The sequence below is a fragment of the Nothobranchius furzeri genome, chromosome 7 (genome assembly GCF_043380555.1).
Source record: "Nothobranchius furzeri strain GRZ-AD chromosome 7, NfurGRZ-RIMD1, whole genome shotgun sequence".
Lineage (NCBI taxonomy): Eukaryota > Metazoa > Chordata > Actinopteri > Cyprinodontiformes > Nothobranchiidae > Nothobranchius > Nothobranchius furzeri.
In genome coordinates this window covers 46,791,653-46,808,389 of record NC_091747.1, presented here as the reverse complement: position 1 = coordinate 46,808,389, position 16,737 = coordinate 46,791,653, and the positions used below count along the sequence as shown (strand labels likewise).

Sequence of the window (16,737 nt, the reverse complement as noted above, 5' to 3'; positions counted from 1 at the left end):
ATTATCTTAGCAAAGCAGATGTGCTCATTATCACACATTTAGACTGATTTGTGAACAATGTTTGAGAGAAATGGTAATATTGTGTATCTGGAATGAATTTTAGATCTTTAAGTCCATCTCATGAAAAATCGGAGCAAAACAAAGGTGTTGCGTTTATATTTTTGTTGAGTGTATGTTGAAAGACATTTTACTTGGAAAAACCAATAAACTTTGGATCAAAACATCTGAAAATCAGTAGATATCAGCTTTTATTTATGCTTTTCAAACAACACGAAGTGCCCCTTTTTAAAAACATATTCAGGAGCGTATTTATTTGAAACTAACTCCAATTTCATCGTTTGTGATTTAAATCAACAAAATTATTGTATGCATTCCTTTCTCCTAAAAAACAAAACAAAACAGGAGAGATCAAATTTAATCTGGAACCACACAATAGATTTCATAACAGATGTAAAAAATATAAAACTTCTAGATAAAAACAGGAGTTCAGTGAAAGGATGTTGGTAATCTAGTTCTGAGTCTACAGCTGAAAACTTCACTTAAATATAGTTTTTCTACTATAGGAATTAGAGAAAATTCCTGGGAGGGGTGAAAGTGATAAATGCGATGGCTCTGTCCAGTCTGACCTTGTGTCGCCATACAAAATCAGCCCTTTCAGGACTTTTCTAAGATGTCAACATTGTTGCGTCCGCTTTGTTGCAGGGTTAGAGTTAGGGTTAGGGGGTGTGTGACACACAAAAATGGCGTTCAATAACCAGAAGAGTCATGGTGCTCTGTAGACCACAGAACAGCGTAAATGGGGTTTATGCCACAAACCCTCATTATGATGTTTCCTGACTATCTAGCCAGGTTGCAATAACGTTTGTGTTCTCTAATGCACTTTAATAAGCGATCGTTGCAGGACCTGATAAGGATAATGATCAACAGGATCATCTGGCTCACCTTTAAGACACATAAAGACAAAGGTTTTAAATAGTAGGTGTCCACCAACATTCATTATGAAGGTGAGTTAACAAACTTCTGCTTTGGGCTGCTAAATAGTGAGCCTAAGTTACGCCCACCTTCTTCCGAACCATGGGTCCCCGGAAGAATGAAAAAAAGGAGTGCGAGTCAATGGGGCAAAAAATGCTATTTTCTAATTCTGCTTGTTATGTGCCATGGATTTCACATATGATGTCCGTCAATTTTAAAGACGCATTTTGATACCAAGAACACACTTATTTTTGAACGGGGGAAACGCTATTTTAGGTTTTATGTGAAAATAAGTCCAGGACTACAAATGCGCATCACGAAAGTGACGTAATCGAACCAGACACAGAGAAAACTGAGGGAAAAGGGCTGTAAGTTCAGCAAAATTCAAATCCTTCCCAAATCTGGCCATGTGGTAAGTAGCAGCTATGCTAGGAGAGAAGAGATTATGTGGTGACGTTACTTATGCGACCTGCCAATGTACTCATGCTAATTGCAAACTTTTACAAGCTGATAAATCTCAAAGTACGTGACTGGCATGGCTGAAATACCCATCATTAGTTTTCATTTAAACTGCAGTACAACATATGTGCGATCCAGGGCGTAAGGCTAAGCGGATTAGAAAATAGCGTTTTTAGTCCCATTGACTTGCATTCATTTTTTTCCTTCTTCCGGGAACCCATGAGCCGACCGGAAAGGGAGGAGACTTAGGCTCCCTATACATACATGCTAGCTCTTTACTAGTCAAAGTTAGCGATAGCATACAAATACCATGAAGAACAATGTGACCCAGAAATTATTCAGCTGGTTAAAATTCAAGGAATTTCAAGCCAGGGGTTTGTGGCATATAGCCACAAACCCCTGCTTCCGCAGCATTTACCAACATATAGAGTTTGGAAATGGTGATTTTTTTTCCTTCCATTTGGCTTCACTAGCCATTCTTCCAATTTAGCAAATGTCGGTTTCTTTGATGGCATTTGACAACCAGTCAACATGAGTTACTAACAAGTCCCGTGTAGCAACTCTACAAGCACTTTCCTTAATACAGGTACTTGGTTGGTTGCTGAAATGACATAGAAAATGGTTCATACAGGCTGGGATGGTGAAATGGAGACAAGCATGTGGTGTGAAGGTCTGGTAAAATTATTCGATAGTGGAAACGGGCCTATAAGTAATGGCTTTTTGTCATTTTTGATTTTAACAAGTCATTGGAAACAAAATAACTCAGAAGCCAATTTTTTTTAGGCTAATTCCATATTAGAGTGAGTTTATGTTCAAAGAGTGCAAGCAACAAAAGACAGGTCCAGCCCATCAGAAGTCCGAGGTTTTGCAGGAGAAACACAACACATGGTCTGTCGGTCTTCACTCGACACATCTCTGGAAGCTGGTGATAGAAAAGAGATGGTAGTAAAACAAAACCTTCAGCTGTTAAACAGTTTGATGGAAGCAAAGTAGAAATTTTTGTTCAATTGGCTCCTTTGAACTCCCTAACTTCACCAAAAACCCACTGGTTCCTCCTTGAGTAGACCTGACAGCTGAATTGGTGAAAAGGTGTTTCTTTCTTAGACAAATCAGGGCTATATTGAGAATTGAACACAAGTCTTGCAAATCCTTTATTTATTTATTTTTTATTTTGATCAAATAAAAAACAAATCAAGACCTGGTAACCCACTGAAGGAAACTGAATCTCTGTAAATGATTAGAGACCCTTTGTAAGCTCTTGTATGCCATTCAGACTTTTTACAGCTGAAGCCCGGGTCATAAGGCAGGATAATCATGCCAATCCATGCCCTTTCTGACTATTTTTAAGATGGCGCACAACTACCGTGATAGCTTTAAAATTAATCTTATCAGATGAGCGTACCTTTTGTGGAGTGGTAAGCCTAATTTATATTTCTTCGTCAGCTCCACGAGGGAGGGACGCACACGCATTGACAGAGACGTTTTGCTTTCAGACTTCTCCGTCAGCTAGGGATTGTTGCAAAACAATTCCGTGCCAGGACAACAGAGGGCGTAGTGCTATTCTGAGATATCCCGCCACCTTTAGAGTCACGTATCAGGTCCACGATGGTTTATTTACTGTTGTGATTACATTGTTTTAATGTATTTCAGAGACTTTTGAAGACGGACAAAGTTGTCCTTCATTCCTATCCACCTCTTTCCCCTCCACCACGTTTTGCGTCTTTTCCACAAATAAAATGCTTGCTACATATCTTTGTACTCTTCTGGCACGGGTGAATAAACGTTCATATTTTCAGACTTTTTCCACAATGCGTTCTTCAATTGTCACGGTATGGAGGGAAAGTGAGGGAGGAAGAGCGGATTATTCAGGCAGGTAAATCAACCCAGGCAAAACAGCAATAGACATTTGGTTCCTCTTTAATGATCAGGAGTGCAGACACAACAGGGTAGACAGATGTGAACACAAACTGACATGTAACGAGCATGAACCGACAAACTCACAAGCAACACACAAGGCTTATATACTAGGCGTTGTATCAGCTAGTCGACTAGTCGACTTCACTGCTCTGTAGTGACTTCTTATGCCTTTCATAGACTAGTCGCTGTCACTTGATAATGATCGACAAGATGCAGTCCTCGGAAAAGACAGCAGGTGATGAGCCCCTGCGCGTTGGGAGGCAACGCGCTGTGCCAGAGCGTCGGTATCTGATGCCCGCCGTAAAACGGACATTTGACCGAATTGTGACCTTTACCCTCTTGGAATGTAACCTTCCCCTCACCCCCATCCTAACCTTAACCAGCTTGCGCATGCAAAGCTCTGATCGGTGACGCGCTCCAGACATCTGCATTTTAAGCACGGCCACAGTAACATTATCAAATTAGGTGTCGCCACCTCAAAAACTAATTTAACACGCGATCGTTCATGTCAGCTCATTTCCTTTTATGTTTTCTGTCTTTTATTTGTGCCTAATGCGTTTCGCTGCTGTGGAGTGGAGCGCATCACCTGTTTTGTCCTCCGGTGATGCACCTCACTGATGCGTCCGGCGCGAACCCTGCTGACTTTGCGGTCGGTAGATCTTTTAGAACTACAGTTCAAAGGTAACTCATAAGGTGAATATATATGAAGTCAGGTAGCAGTTTTTCTTTTGGACTGAGATGAGATGCAGGAAGATAATAAACAGAGACAGGACATAAAAATTGTCAAATAAAAACAAGTTAGTTTTTGTACCTGGTGGTTGCAACAAACAGACACCATTGAACGTAATCAGAAGTGAGGAACAGAAAATGAAATTATTATTTTAACGTTTAGAGCAGCAGGAACTCTGAGAGGCTGCAGGCGCATCAGTGAGTTTGCGGCCGCTGTGCAGGGGGAGGGGGGAGAGGGCTCAAGCAAGATGCAGAAACTACCATTGTTAAAAGAGATGTGTTTAACTTAGAAAATGTGGGCGCAATTTTAATTGTCAAAAACTCCAGCGAAACCTCCCCCACCCCGACCCCACGTCGGAAAAAAACGCTTGGTCACCCATCGTCAGTTTTAGCCGCTTCAGGTGTATGACCTCATCAAGATTAGTCGAAGTCGACTCAATTTTCATTACTTGACGGTTGACTTTAAAAAAAATTAAGTCATGCAACCCCTATTATATACACTGGGGTGGGTAATCAGGTAACAAAAGACAGGTGGACACAATTAAGGTAAAACCCAAGGCACAGGGGAGCAACAATGTGACAAAACCCCCTTCTCAAGGGAGGCTCCTGACGCCCAGCAGCACCCATTCACGGGCAACACACAAAAAATAAGAGTCACTGAGAGTCAGGGGACCAGCATCCAAGGGCGGGGCAAAGCCATGGAGCACAAGGTAGTGATGTGACGTTCACGAAAAAATCAAACCTTTTGAACGGGTTTTCAAAGTGAACGATGAGAGCCAAGTCCCTGTAGGGAGCCGTTCATCTTATCTTCCGGTAACAAACCTCCCCGGAAGTCGGTAAAGCGCACCCACTCAAACCCCACCCACCGCTGTGAAGGAGTAGGAGGAACCCTAACCAACCCTGTGCGCCCTCATGGACACCGCAGGAACACGTTACTCTTAATACCTGCTCACCCCCCACCCCCCAGATTTGTGGCTTCAATCTGTTCTGTGTCAGCCGCTAAACATCTCTGAACGTCCTGACCAATCACAAGCTTGCGTTCTCAGTCTCTTTTGACGGATAGTTAAAAATTGAGGCATGTTTCCGTCTTCCTCTGCGACCCATTTGGCGGGCTCTTGCGTTGAAGCATAATGGCATTGCGCGTCTCCATCCCGATGGAGAAGTATAAATTAGTCTTTACGATTGCCCTGGTCTGCTCAGAAGGTCGTTGGGACCTCTATGATTTTAAATCAAGGCTTTCAAACATTTTCGATTGCCTTATTCTTACTTTGGAGGAGAAACGAACGTTGGATGATACCTGTAGTCAGAATTTTCCACTTCTCCCTATTTATTTACTTTGAAGTCACGATTTACTGTGTGATTTCCCATCTGAGTGGAGAATGCTGTTGAGGGTCTGCCCTCATGAGAAAATTACTATGCAGTAATTTCTTCAAAAGACTGTGTCATCTGCGCTCTGAAAAAGCAGATCAAAAATCAGCGCCAGCAACAACTTCATTTCCCATGAGTCTTTGCACCCGGAAGCAACGTGATGATGTCACCAAAGCGATGCCGAACCCCGGAATGAGCTGGAACCACTCAGAGTCCAGCTCGCCAGACCGCCGAGTCTATAAAAGGGGAGACAAACTGAAACTTAACTCGTCTTTTGTTCAGTTCAACTGGCGTGAAGACGCACCCGTTTGCTACGGCTCCGGACAGCGTGTGCACGAGGCCTGGCGGCTGAAGTGAACGGAATGCCGAGCCGCGGAAAGCAGCGGAAAACCATCAAATCAACGGAGAACGCTGATTGAACACTGAGGGATGCCTTGCTGTTTGCTCGTTCAAAGTTTTCTCTCTCTTTCTCTTCCCGTTTTCTAATATAGTTCAAAATAAGCAATCAGACCGCGCAATTTGCTTTAAAGTAACACCAGGCTCTCCTCCGTACCCAAAAATGCCATTGGATCATCTCAAAGTAAGATCCTTCCTTACATTGTAATATCTAAGTTGTTTTGAGCTGTGGCCACAGCATAAAACAGATCGATAGATATTTAATTTGCCTTTGAGTGATCTTTTGTTTGTTTATTGATTTTTGTGAAGCGGTTTTGAAGTTTAGTGTTAAGTTTTACTGTGATTAAACGTGCTTCGGAAATTTAAAGTGCAAGTTGCCCACACACACACACACACACACACACACACACACACACACACACACACACACACACACACACACACACACACATTCTGGTTTTCCGTGTTTGGGGGGGGGGACACACACATACTTGTTTTTAGTGTTGGTAGGGGACAAGACTAAAACACACACTTATTGGGTCAGATTGTTCTACATTATCATTTCATTGTTTCATTGTTTGTATTCATTTGATAAAATTTGTTGGTTAATATTGATTGGCTAAACGCTTCAGAAGGAGCTGAAGTGAATATATTAGTTAAAAAGGTATTGCCAATTAAGATTTTGTCTCGGGAATTTGTTTGTGTGATATAAATTCATGACTGCTGCTCATTACGATTTCACGGAAAGTTCAGACAAGATTGATAAGAGGTGTGGATTCATTGTTCCCCTGTTAAAGGGGTGGTGCCCCGTGGATATCCTAATATCCTAATGAATTAATAAATCTGTAAATATTTCCATATTTATGAATTTATTGATGAATCCAAAAAGTAAGTAAAAGCTTACAAATTAATTATTCGTTACCATATATTCACAACAATGTCTATGAGGGAAACCATTTTTGTGGAGTGTGTAGTATTTGCAATGAGCTAACTGAGCTCATAACAGAAGTTTGTAGGCGCTTTCAGCCAGAAAAACACGATTTAGTGACTCTTAACGCATGCATTAAGCACGCGCCCTAAACGTGTCAATGGGAACTTGCTCTGTTTTGGAGCCAGCACCTAATGGATGAGGGGGGCACCGTGATTTTTTTCACTTCCACGCTCGTTTCACTTTTGACTGAGGGAGTTTGTCCCTTGAGTGTTTGTCATGTTTCTCCACGACACACACCAAACCTGATATCTGTCACTATGTGTGTCATGTCTCATGCTTAGAAAATTTGCTGACAATTTATAAACCCTGCCACGTGAGCTGAGTTATAGTGAGACAGCAGCTTTAAAAGAGTCCCTTACCATTTCACCTAGGGACAAATAGAGAAATATCCCAGCTGTCACAGAGAAGATCCACTGCTGTACTTCTATGTCTGAGGAAACAAAAAGTCCGATGTAGAGGCCCACGAAGGCTGTCAGCGCACTGAGGAAGTTCATCAACATCGCAGTTTTTACTGAAAGTCCGGAGCTGAGTAACACTGCAAAGTCTCCTAAAAGACAAGAAATAATTTAATTAAAAGAAGACATTGGCATGCATGTCAATAAAAGCTAAAGGATGACTTCTCACCCATCTCATGTGGGATCTCATGGCACAAGATGGCCACAGTGGTTGCCATGCCAGTCTCAGAGGAAGAGGAGAAAGCCACCCCGACAACCAGGCCGTCTGCAAAATTATGAAGACTGTCTCCCACAATTACCATCAGAGCCAGCAGTGGAACCCCTTGTTCTGGACACACAGACCGGGACAATCGCTCTGTTGTGCCAGAAAGCTCATTACAAAACTGTGGAGCTCCTTTTGCTGGAACTGATCAGCTTACTCTGCTGTGGAAGGCTCTTGGAGTTTGTGTGTTCAGGAGGTATTTCTGTGCACTCTAAGTCCTCCACTGCTCCCTTTAAAATAGACACATCTGTTAGTTATCCGTTTCTTACATGTGCCTGTTTTAGGCTTTATAGGTGAGGGTCTTTTGAGACCCATCTTTGTCCAAAAACATCTCATTTTGAAATTTTCATTGAATATAAAACAAGCATTATAGACGGTTTAATCCTCATTCTCCAACATCCTACATGTTTTGTTTCTCTGCTCCCTCCCACGATGCTCATTGTGCGCTGTTATATAACAACAGCGCAGGAAGTGAATTTCAGTGTTTATTGAACATGAATTTTGTATGTTAGTAGGTAGAAGCATGGGTAATCTCTTTATTTGATATGTGGTCTGGTTTTGTTGCTTTTCTGATAATCTTCCAAGAGTGGCCATGCCCATGTTCCCCATTGCCTGTTTGGTAATAATATAAATAGAAGGGATGATGACAGGAATAAGGGGTTTTCTGCCAGGAATATTTAGCAAAAGTTCAACGAGAGTTGTGCGGAGACTCACTAACTGGATGGTGGAAATGGACTTGCCCCTCTGTGACTGACCATTACAGTTTATCTCCAAGGGAAGGTCACTGAAGTCACCCTGTAGACAAAATATCAGTGGACCATTGTTACTCAGTGTGCAATGTCATGATTTAAGTGTTTGTTTTTTCCTCAACACTCTCACAGTATAAAAGATAAAGGAAATCAGCTACAGCTTCACACTTTCCCTCACAAGACTGCAGTCCACTTACATCTGAAGGACAAGGGACACACTTTTGAAGATTACAAACACAGAGGAGATAGTTGGTTTGAGACAGGATTAAAGGAAGCTTTCTATATGAACCTACATCAAACAGAGGAAGAGGGCTCAGGTTTCACCTTTCCAGTACCTACAATGCATCTCTGAACCTATAATTCCCAAACAGTTTCAGTATAGGTCACACCCTCCTACATCTAATAAATACAACAATTCCACACAACAGAGGAAAACGATCCTGACGACTCATCAGGAGGTAGGGAGGAGGGGTGTTTATAAGTAGTTTCTGCTCGTTAAGCAGAAACTCTTAAGAGTAAAACTCTTACATGGTTATGAGAAGGGACTAAAAAAGAAAATATTTTCTCAATGAGAAAAAATCCATAAATCCCAGCTATCAGGCCCAGAATCTTCCACAAATACTCGTCTTCATTGTAGAGCTTGTCGTTGTGACCATGAGGACCATCATGAAGGCCGAGGATCTGTCAAGAAATGAAAGGAAACAAAATTTACTTCAGCAATACATTTGATTTCTTTTATTTATATTTTTTTGTGCTGCAAAGGTGTGTATTGTACCAAAAGGGTCAATTTTCAGCCCTACACTGTAATAAATTGTAGGCCAGAATAACTTCAAAATGAAAGTTCAACAGCTGCCTTAAAAACTTGTCATGTCAACTTAAATGAACACTTTCTTTCAGCTCTATATGCCAAGTTGTACAAATATCGTAAATAATAACTACGCTTTGTTTGAATATTATATTGTGAGTCGAAACAACAAATCTTATACAACAAATCTTATTAGATTACAAAGTGGAAAAATCATTTTATCTTGTTAAACATGCACACAATTCTACATTATGTCAACTTATAAATTAGAGTTAGACATGTATGGTTGTCCATTCAAATGAAAAGTTTTTGTTAACTTAACAAATGGATTAATTGTTTGAACCCGTGTTGTCAAAACGGCAGCTGTCATGCCAAGACAGGCAAACGGTGAAGCAGGAAGCTAACAACACTGAAAAATGCTGACTAACTCACGCCACTTACACAACACAAGGAGTTGACTCCTGAGCATTTAGTGAGAACTACAACTTTATGCAGTGCAGTGGAGTGAAACGGCACAACGTTCTTATTCCTACGACCGCCCTCCTCACTTTCGCTGCCAACATGACAACAACAAATAACTCCACCTTCGGAACACTAAACAAAGCAAAAACTAAGAACAACACAACCGCCCACAATAAATGTGCAGAAACACCTCAAATTTGAACAAAATAACTAAGAACATGACTACCCACAATGCACCTCACCTATTGCAGCTTTCACAGTGGGTGGGTGGGGGTGGGAGTGTCATTTTTTAAATCTATAAATTGCAGTTTTAAGTTGACTGAACACACGAGAATGAGAAAAATATAATCATTTGTTGAAATAACAAGCAATTTTAAGTTTTCAATATCAAAACACATAAAATTGAGTTTAACAATTCAAACTTGATAGGTAGACTTAGGTGAAGTAGGAAAAATAAATTGTAACAACTTTTTGAGGCTGTCTTTTTTTACAATGTATATTGATCAACATATCCTTTCATCCACAAAAATAAATCCACTTTCTATGTGGCCATCTAAATCCAGAAGGTTCTGCTCGGCGCGTGTTGACATTCCATGAAGGTAAATCATTCAAACAAACATTCTCTCCCAAGGTTCCTCGTACTCTCTGTGAACGCCAGACGTCAACATTCTTCACTCTGAATAAGTGAAAACTCCATGATTTTACAGTTATAAGTTAAATAATCATATCTGATGAATGAACAAGATGTTTAAATGAAATGTTTGAATAACCTGTGCTTAAATCAATGAATTTTAAATGAATTTTGTTCTCACAATGATCCATTTATCTCACAAATAAGTATGTTTTGATTTAACAATTTAATCATTGTTTACACTCATACACATTACAGTAAGATACATATTAAGGTCAAGAATTTTGTATCTGAAAGAAGGCGTGGCTTTCTGAGGGATGTTGGTAAATACTCAGAAACGTGTCAAATTCTGATTTGCCAGAATGGCCAGAAATCATAACAAAGTAGTTTAATAAAACAAGAATTACTTCCCGAGTAATTCAGTTTCTCGCTGACCCTCGAGCCGGCCAATTCGGGAAAGAAGCATTTATGAAACCATCTCTCCTTTGACCTCCTGTCAAAGCCTCTCTGCAACAATGCGGCTGATACCAGACAACCGGCTCTTCTAAGAGCCACGCAAACATCAATCTTATACGTAAATAAGCATTCTAGCTTCCTGCCTTCACCTCGAGGGATCTCAGACTGGATGGGTCTAATCGGAGCGGTCTACAGGTTCCTGATATCAGAGGTTCACTCTACCGGCAGTGACCATCGACCCCCCGGATCGAACAAGAACCTCCACACCAAGGGTGCATAGACTTGGCAGGACAGATTGCATCTGATGATGTTTTTAATAAACAACTCTAGTTTAGAACCAAACAACAAATTCTTTTACACCCAGATTTCATGCTTTCTCTCAGATACAAAGAACAGTTGCTACAACATCTAGCTTCCATCACAATACCTCACATCCACCACACAACATCTCATTATTCATATCTTGTCATTTATAAATTATTAGTTTAGGAAAAAGAATTAAATTCATTTTATAAACCATATACCTGACTCTGTCTGAATTAATACGAAGTGTGTTTATGGTCCCTAAAGAAGCAAAGAACCATAGAATCTTCTGATTAAACATTCAAAGATCAATCAGATTGATATTTCATATTTATATGGAATCATCACATCTTATTGGTCATAATTAATATGTATTAATTGCTACAGGTGTACCTGTGGAATGAGGTGCAGGAGAGCGTCTCCTGAGAGAGTCCCCACTGCCAGGCCTACAAAGAGCTGCAGGATGAGTGTGTATGTCTGCTGGCAGGAGTTAAAAAAGACCAGACAGATACCAAACATGGAGCCCACTGTAATGACCAGAACAGCTGCTGTGCTGTAGCCGTACTCTGCAGAAAGGAGGAAACGTCAGAAAAATCAGTTCTCTGTTTAAACTCTTTCTATAAAATTATCTTTTTTCACATCTGAAAACTGACCAAATGTCAGTTGGTAAAATTAGAGATGTCCGATATTAACGGCCTAGCGGGCATTGAAATGTAAAATCAGAGATTATCGGTATCATAAATTAAGTGTTAGACTGTAAAAAATGTCCATAAAAATTACAGTGGATTCCTGTGAAATGGCAACAGTAAATGACCATTAAATCAAAAAGAGTAAAAATTTTTAAAATATGTTAAATTACTGTAAATCAAGAAATGGTAAATTGCTTTAATTATTTACAATGCTATATTGTTAAAAAGGCATTAATTTATCGTAAAATGTCACATTTTTTATTAAGAAAACAGGAAGTTTTCATAACAATATTTGCAATGAAGCACCATAAAATTAACAAAATCCAGTTACAGTTAACTGTATAAAATAATATGGTATTTAATTAAAAATGTAAATATTATGGTGACTATCTGGCAGCTGCGGTTACCGGAAAATCACCGTAATATTTACATTTTTAAATGAATACCATTTGATTTAATGCAGTTTAACTATATTTAACAGTGGCAGTGGTTATTTCTACTTGAATCACATTAAACAGTTTTACAATATTTAATGTAATTCTTAAAAAACAACAGTTCTCTGCTGGGAAATTTATGATTACCAAAATATAGTACTGGTGTTTTCTTTACATTTCCACTGTAATTTTCACAGTGAAATTCTGGCAACCACAGCTGCCAGTTTTTCACCGTAAATGTAAATTTTTTTACAGTGTATGATTAAATCAGATATCAGAAAAAAATATATATAAAAGCTGATTTCGAACATCCCTAGTCAAAATGAGATTTTATAAGTGTGTCTTACTCTCTAAAGCGGTTGGTGGCGACCCTTGTGTTTTTGTCTTTGCTGGTACGCAGGCTTTCCCTAGCAGTTGTTGAATGATGGCTGGGCAAATGTGTCTGAATTGCTCCTTAGAAATAGGAAACTGAGGGTCCAGAGCAAAGATATCCACCAGCTGATTGGCTGAAAAACAAACCTGATTGGGTTAAAAGAAAACGTAAATTGGAATGAGCAAAAAGCTATCAGATTCAGGTTTTGACACACTTACACCTTTTATTCTACATCCTGTTTAAAATTCCTTTACCTGTGCCCAGTTTTCATGCAAATTCTTGGCAAGTTTCTGTGAACTTTCTGTAATCCTCCGCCTATTCCTCTTGTGATGGTGCATTGCTCCTTCGTGTCCTATTCCTAATTGATGAAGCAGCTCCTGCAGGTCTAAGTGGAGAAACAGCCACTTGGTCAGCTCTAATTCTTAAAAGTTTGACAAATGGGATTTATATTGTTAAATCAGGTCTGGGTAGTAAGTATTCATTAATTTTGGGATATTGTCTTCTTGGTCAGGGGGTTTACCTTCTGACATATAATGGAACTCATCTTTTTTGTAACAGGACGTACTTTCTTTTCTACTCACCATTAATCTGCAGGTGATTTGTACAGTTCAAAGACTGAAATATGTAATCTGTAAAGAAAGCAGGGAGTGGGAGGTTCTTCTGTGTGAAACAGTGTCCCAGCAGGATGTGGCTGATTATGGCTGCTGCTACTCTGGGTACTGTAGCACCTGATTTTCCCTCTACATCATCATCTTGTAGAAGATGGGCTGAATCAACACACTGAGGATTCAAACAAAAAAACAAGTTCATGTGTGTGTATGTGTGTGAATAGGAAACATCTGTCTGAAAACACTTCCTTACTTGTGTATCAGAAGCATCCTCTTTGGAGGGGTGATAGTGCTGGTTGATGAGCTGCAGAACACGCTCTGCCTCATTGTGTGACAGGAAGTTATTTTCCTCAGCTGGATGCAGATTTGCGAGGGCCAGAAGGTAGAGCTGCAAGTTCCCAGACGAGGAGGAACGGGATGAAGTTGAGACAGTATTTGAAACGCACAGATCTTCCAAGTTTAATATGTAATATAGCAGAACAGTTGAGATTTGCTGGTAGTCTTCCTCATTGAGGTACATTTTATCATCATCCTCGAGGCCTGAGAGGACTGTGTCGGGTGTCAGGCACTGCAAACAGAGGATCAAGATGTAAAGATTCAACTATTGGACAGATCGGAAAAGACAAAATGTTCTTATGAAAGTCTGTCCCTTCTTTCTTGGAAAAAGGCGAGCTTTGTTGTAACATTTAGACATGAACGTTTAAAAATGTAAAGGTGCGTTATGTAAGAATGAAGTTCGAATGACATCCTATGGTCAAATTTGGGATCTGCAGCCCATTTTTCTAATACATGAGACACTTTCTCTGTCCTGAATTTCACGGCTGTTGCATTTACAGCTCAGCACCAGAACATTCTAGATGGCAAATGGTCTTACACAGTAAGATGATACTTAGATACAGTAAATACATTTCATTTTAATATCGAGTTGAAAAAGTAACTTGAGTTTTAATATATTTATTTTTTGCTAATTCACCGTTAGCATCGATAGCTCAACATTAGCCTTTAGCCTCCTTTATCCATAATTTAGAGTAAAACAAAAAGATGCCGTGCCTTCTTAGGGGTTCAAGAAATGACTTCTGGGTCGCTCCTGTTTTCTGGCTTTGGATTTTAAGCAACTCTGGAGCTTTTTGCTTGCCAGTGTTGATCTACAAATGCCAGTGTAGCAGCGTTAGCTTGCGTAGACTCGGCAATCCTGCAGGCTCACAGATAGTAACCAAAGACGTCTCTTTTTGGCTATTTTGAAAAGAGGAAAACTGACAACCCCCAGCCGGCTGAGAAGGGAATCAATTTCAATGTAGCCTTCCTTCCAACATGATTGAGATGTTGGACGTCGTGATTATTTTGCTGTAGAATTCATTTATGTTGTACCTTTAAGGAACATGTAACATCCTGGTCCTGGTTAAAAAAGTTGCTTTAATGATCTCTACAATTTGCTTTCAAGGCTTGAAGCACATCATCCCATTGACCAGCTACCTAAAAACAAGCTGCACCTTTAATCCACTCTATGGAGTTTATTAATGTCAAACCAAGGGATGTCTAAATCCACTTAACGTGAATAAAGGTCAAGTTTTTAAGCCTACACACACACACACACACACACACACACACGCGCCCACACACACACACACACACACACACACACACACACACACATTCCACTCCCAACAAGTATTTTTAGACAGGACATGAAAATTATAGTCCTTGTCGTACTTATTATGTCTAAATGAATTAATTGTTTACATCAATAATGACATGGGTCTTACTTTTTTACACATGTTCTGAGTCATGCCAGTCCTCTCTGCACAATGTACATCTCGAAGCAGTTTGTTTATCAGGAGGCCAGTTTGGTTCCTCTGGAGTCCAAGCTTGTCGGCTCTCCCCAGGGAAAGGTCCAAGGTCCTGAGGGCTTCCTGCAGATACTCCTGGTCCTGTGCTTCCCCCTCTAGCATACAAAGATGCAGCAGCAGCACCAAACATGGAGCCATGCTCCTAAAGTGCATGTTCCTATCAGCTCTGTCAGACTCCCTCAGACTCCCAGGACTTAGAAAGGGAGAATGCCCGGACAAGAAAATGAAGGAGATTTTAGAAAAGGATAAATGACAACATCAAAAAGCTTCGGAAAGGGAAGAGCAGCGATATATTGTTGCTGAAGGAGGCATCAACAAGGGCTTAGCGATCGGTCCTTGCAGAGTCTAACAGTTAGTGAAAGCCTGGGCCCCTCTGTGCACAACAAAAGGATTAGTTCAGGCAAGTGAAAGAGAACAAGGCTGAAATTGGGGCCCATAAAGAGACGAGACTGAACAGAAATTAATTAGTATTGAGAGAAAACAGAGATAGGGAGAAGCTGTTAATCATATACAGTGATTATTTGGAAGTCCACATGTGACACGTGGATGTAAAAGCCCTGTGCAGGTGACAGGAAGTGCATTCTTTTATTAAAGTTGTTTGATTTTACTGTGAAATGAAAATAATTCTGCAGCAATGACATTTTAAAACTACATGAGCTAGTTTGAATGACTAAATGTTATTTGAGCCTCATTGATGCTCAGATCTCAGCTTTGTTAGTTTGGTTTTACAATCTGTGACTCATCAAGGGTTAAACACACAGAGCAAAACTACCCGAGCTTACCGGTATCTTCATGGGATATCCCGCAGGACAAACTGGCCCAGCAGGAAGAAGATAAAAAATAATCCTGGAAACTGCAGCAGCACCTGATATAGAGTGAGAACACCAGTCTGGTCTAACTGCCTCCCCAATGCCCTTTTCCAGCTGCTAGGTTTGTTTTCCTTTGACGGTTGACCTCAAAGGACAAACAAAAGTTCCAGCTCTTGTTTGGGGAAAATTCTTGAGGATTGATGTTGTTGGTAAAACCTTCTTAAAAGAAAAAAAAGTTTGATTAAGCTCCTACGGATTAGCGGCGACAGCCGGGCTGCTGTTACCATGGAGATCGCAGCTTGATTTTCAAACGCAAGGTGATGGGGGTGGCTACTGGCTAGCCACTAGCTGTCACTTCTACTTGTATCTTGTTTTGGTTGTTTGAGTAGCAATCAGAAGTCCAGGAAAAACGACCTTCTGTTCACTTCTTCTGGTATGACAATGCAGACTTTTAGTCCTAAATAGGCTTTGAGTTAATTGTAAAGTCACATAACACGGACCCATGATCCATTAAAGACCAAGCTCACTAGTTCTTTTGCAGTGGTCTCTAGTCTAAATGCATGTATTGTGAGTCTGAGTCAATCTCTGTGGGGAAAAAAGTTCTGGCGCTGCTGTTTCAGGAACTAGAAGTGAGCCAGAGGAGAGAGAGAGCAGCAGTTTGGTTTTCTGATGCGCATGTAAACACACTGACTGACTCTGCTTTGCAACATTGATGTTTTAACAACTAGCACAAGCCTGAAAGACTTCTCCCGTGTTATGGAGTTGCTGTTGCTAACAGTTAGCTTTTGCTAGCTCTCTCCTGGACACTAAACCAACCTTTGCTGTTGTGAGCCAAGATGGGTGAGTCCATAAATGTTAACATTAATTAATCTAATCCAAAAGTTTCCTCGTCTGTTTTCAAATGCTGGAAATAAAGGTAGAAGACTCAGAGTGACCGATCATTTTTCAAAAATAACAAGTAAAAGCAATAGATAAAGCAGTCATGAAGCTCAATAAACAGTTGTGTCAATAGAAACAGAATT

The 16,737-nt window shown here is 40.3% G+C and overlaps 1 protein-coding gene across 2 annotated transcripts; it reads right to left on the bottom strand.

Annotated features, from left to right (window-relative positions):
• Positions 1–230: 230 nt before the first annotated feature.
• LOC107382505 (zinc transporter ZIP12) lies at positions 231–16,607 on the bottom strand. Of its 2 annotated transcripts, XM_015954661.3 has the most exons (13): positions 15,689–16,607; positions 14,823–15,099; positions 13,313–13,627; positions 13,033–13,231; positions 12,706–12,836; positions 12,426–12,597; positions 11,349–11,521; positions 8,827–8,979; positions 8,264–8,344; positions 7,707–7,779; positions 7,457–7,615; positions 7,192–7,379; positions 231–2,353 (listed from the first exon to the last, which is right to left on the bottom strand). In XM_015954661.3, the coding sequence occupies exons 2-13, from the start codon at positions 15,057–15,059 to the stop codon at positions 2,216–2,218; spliced, it is 2,019 nt and encodes a 672-aa protein (XP_015810147.3). In that variant the 5' UTR covers positions 15,060–15,099; positions 15,689–16,607; the 3' UTR covers positions 231–2,215. The 2 variants fall into 2 exon arrangements, with proteins under 2 accessions (XP_015810147.3, XP_070409232.1); XM_070553131.1 differs by lacking the exon at positions 7,707–7,779 and having other exon boundaries at positions 7,457–7,640; positions 8,243–8,344; positions 14,823–16,607.
• Positions 16,608–16,737: the final 130 nt, after the last annotated feature.

Bases quoted from the DNA above. Each gene is read 5' to 3' on its own strand.
- LOC107382505 (XM_015954661.3), bottom strand. From the start codon at position 15,059: ATGCACTTTAGGAGCATGGCTCCATGTTTGGTGCTGCTGCTGCATCTT. The intron at 12,837-13,032 runs GTGAGTAGAAAA...TTCTCCACTTAG, and splicing joins AAATCACCTGCAGATTAATG to ACCTGCAGGAGCTGCTTCAT. The intron at 7,780-8,263 runs GTGAGTCTCCGC...TCTATTTTAAAG, and splicing joins CCATTTCCACCATCCAGTTA to GGAGCAGTGGAGGACTTAGA.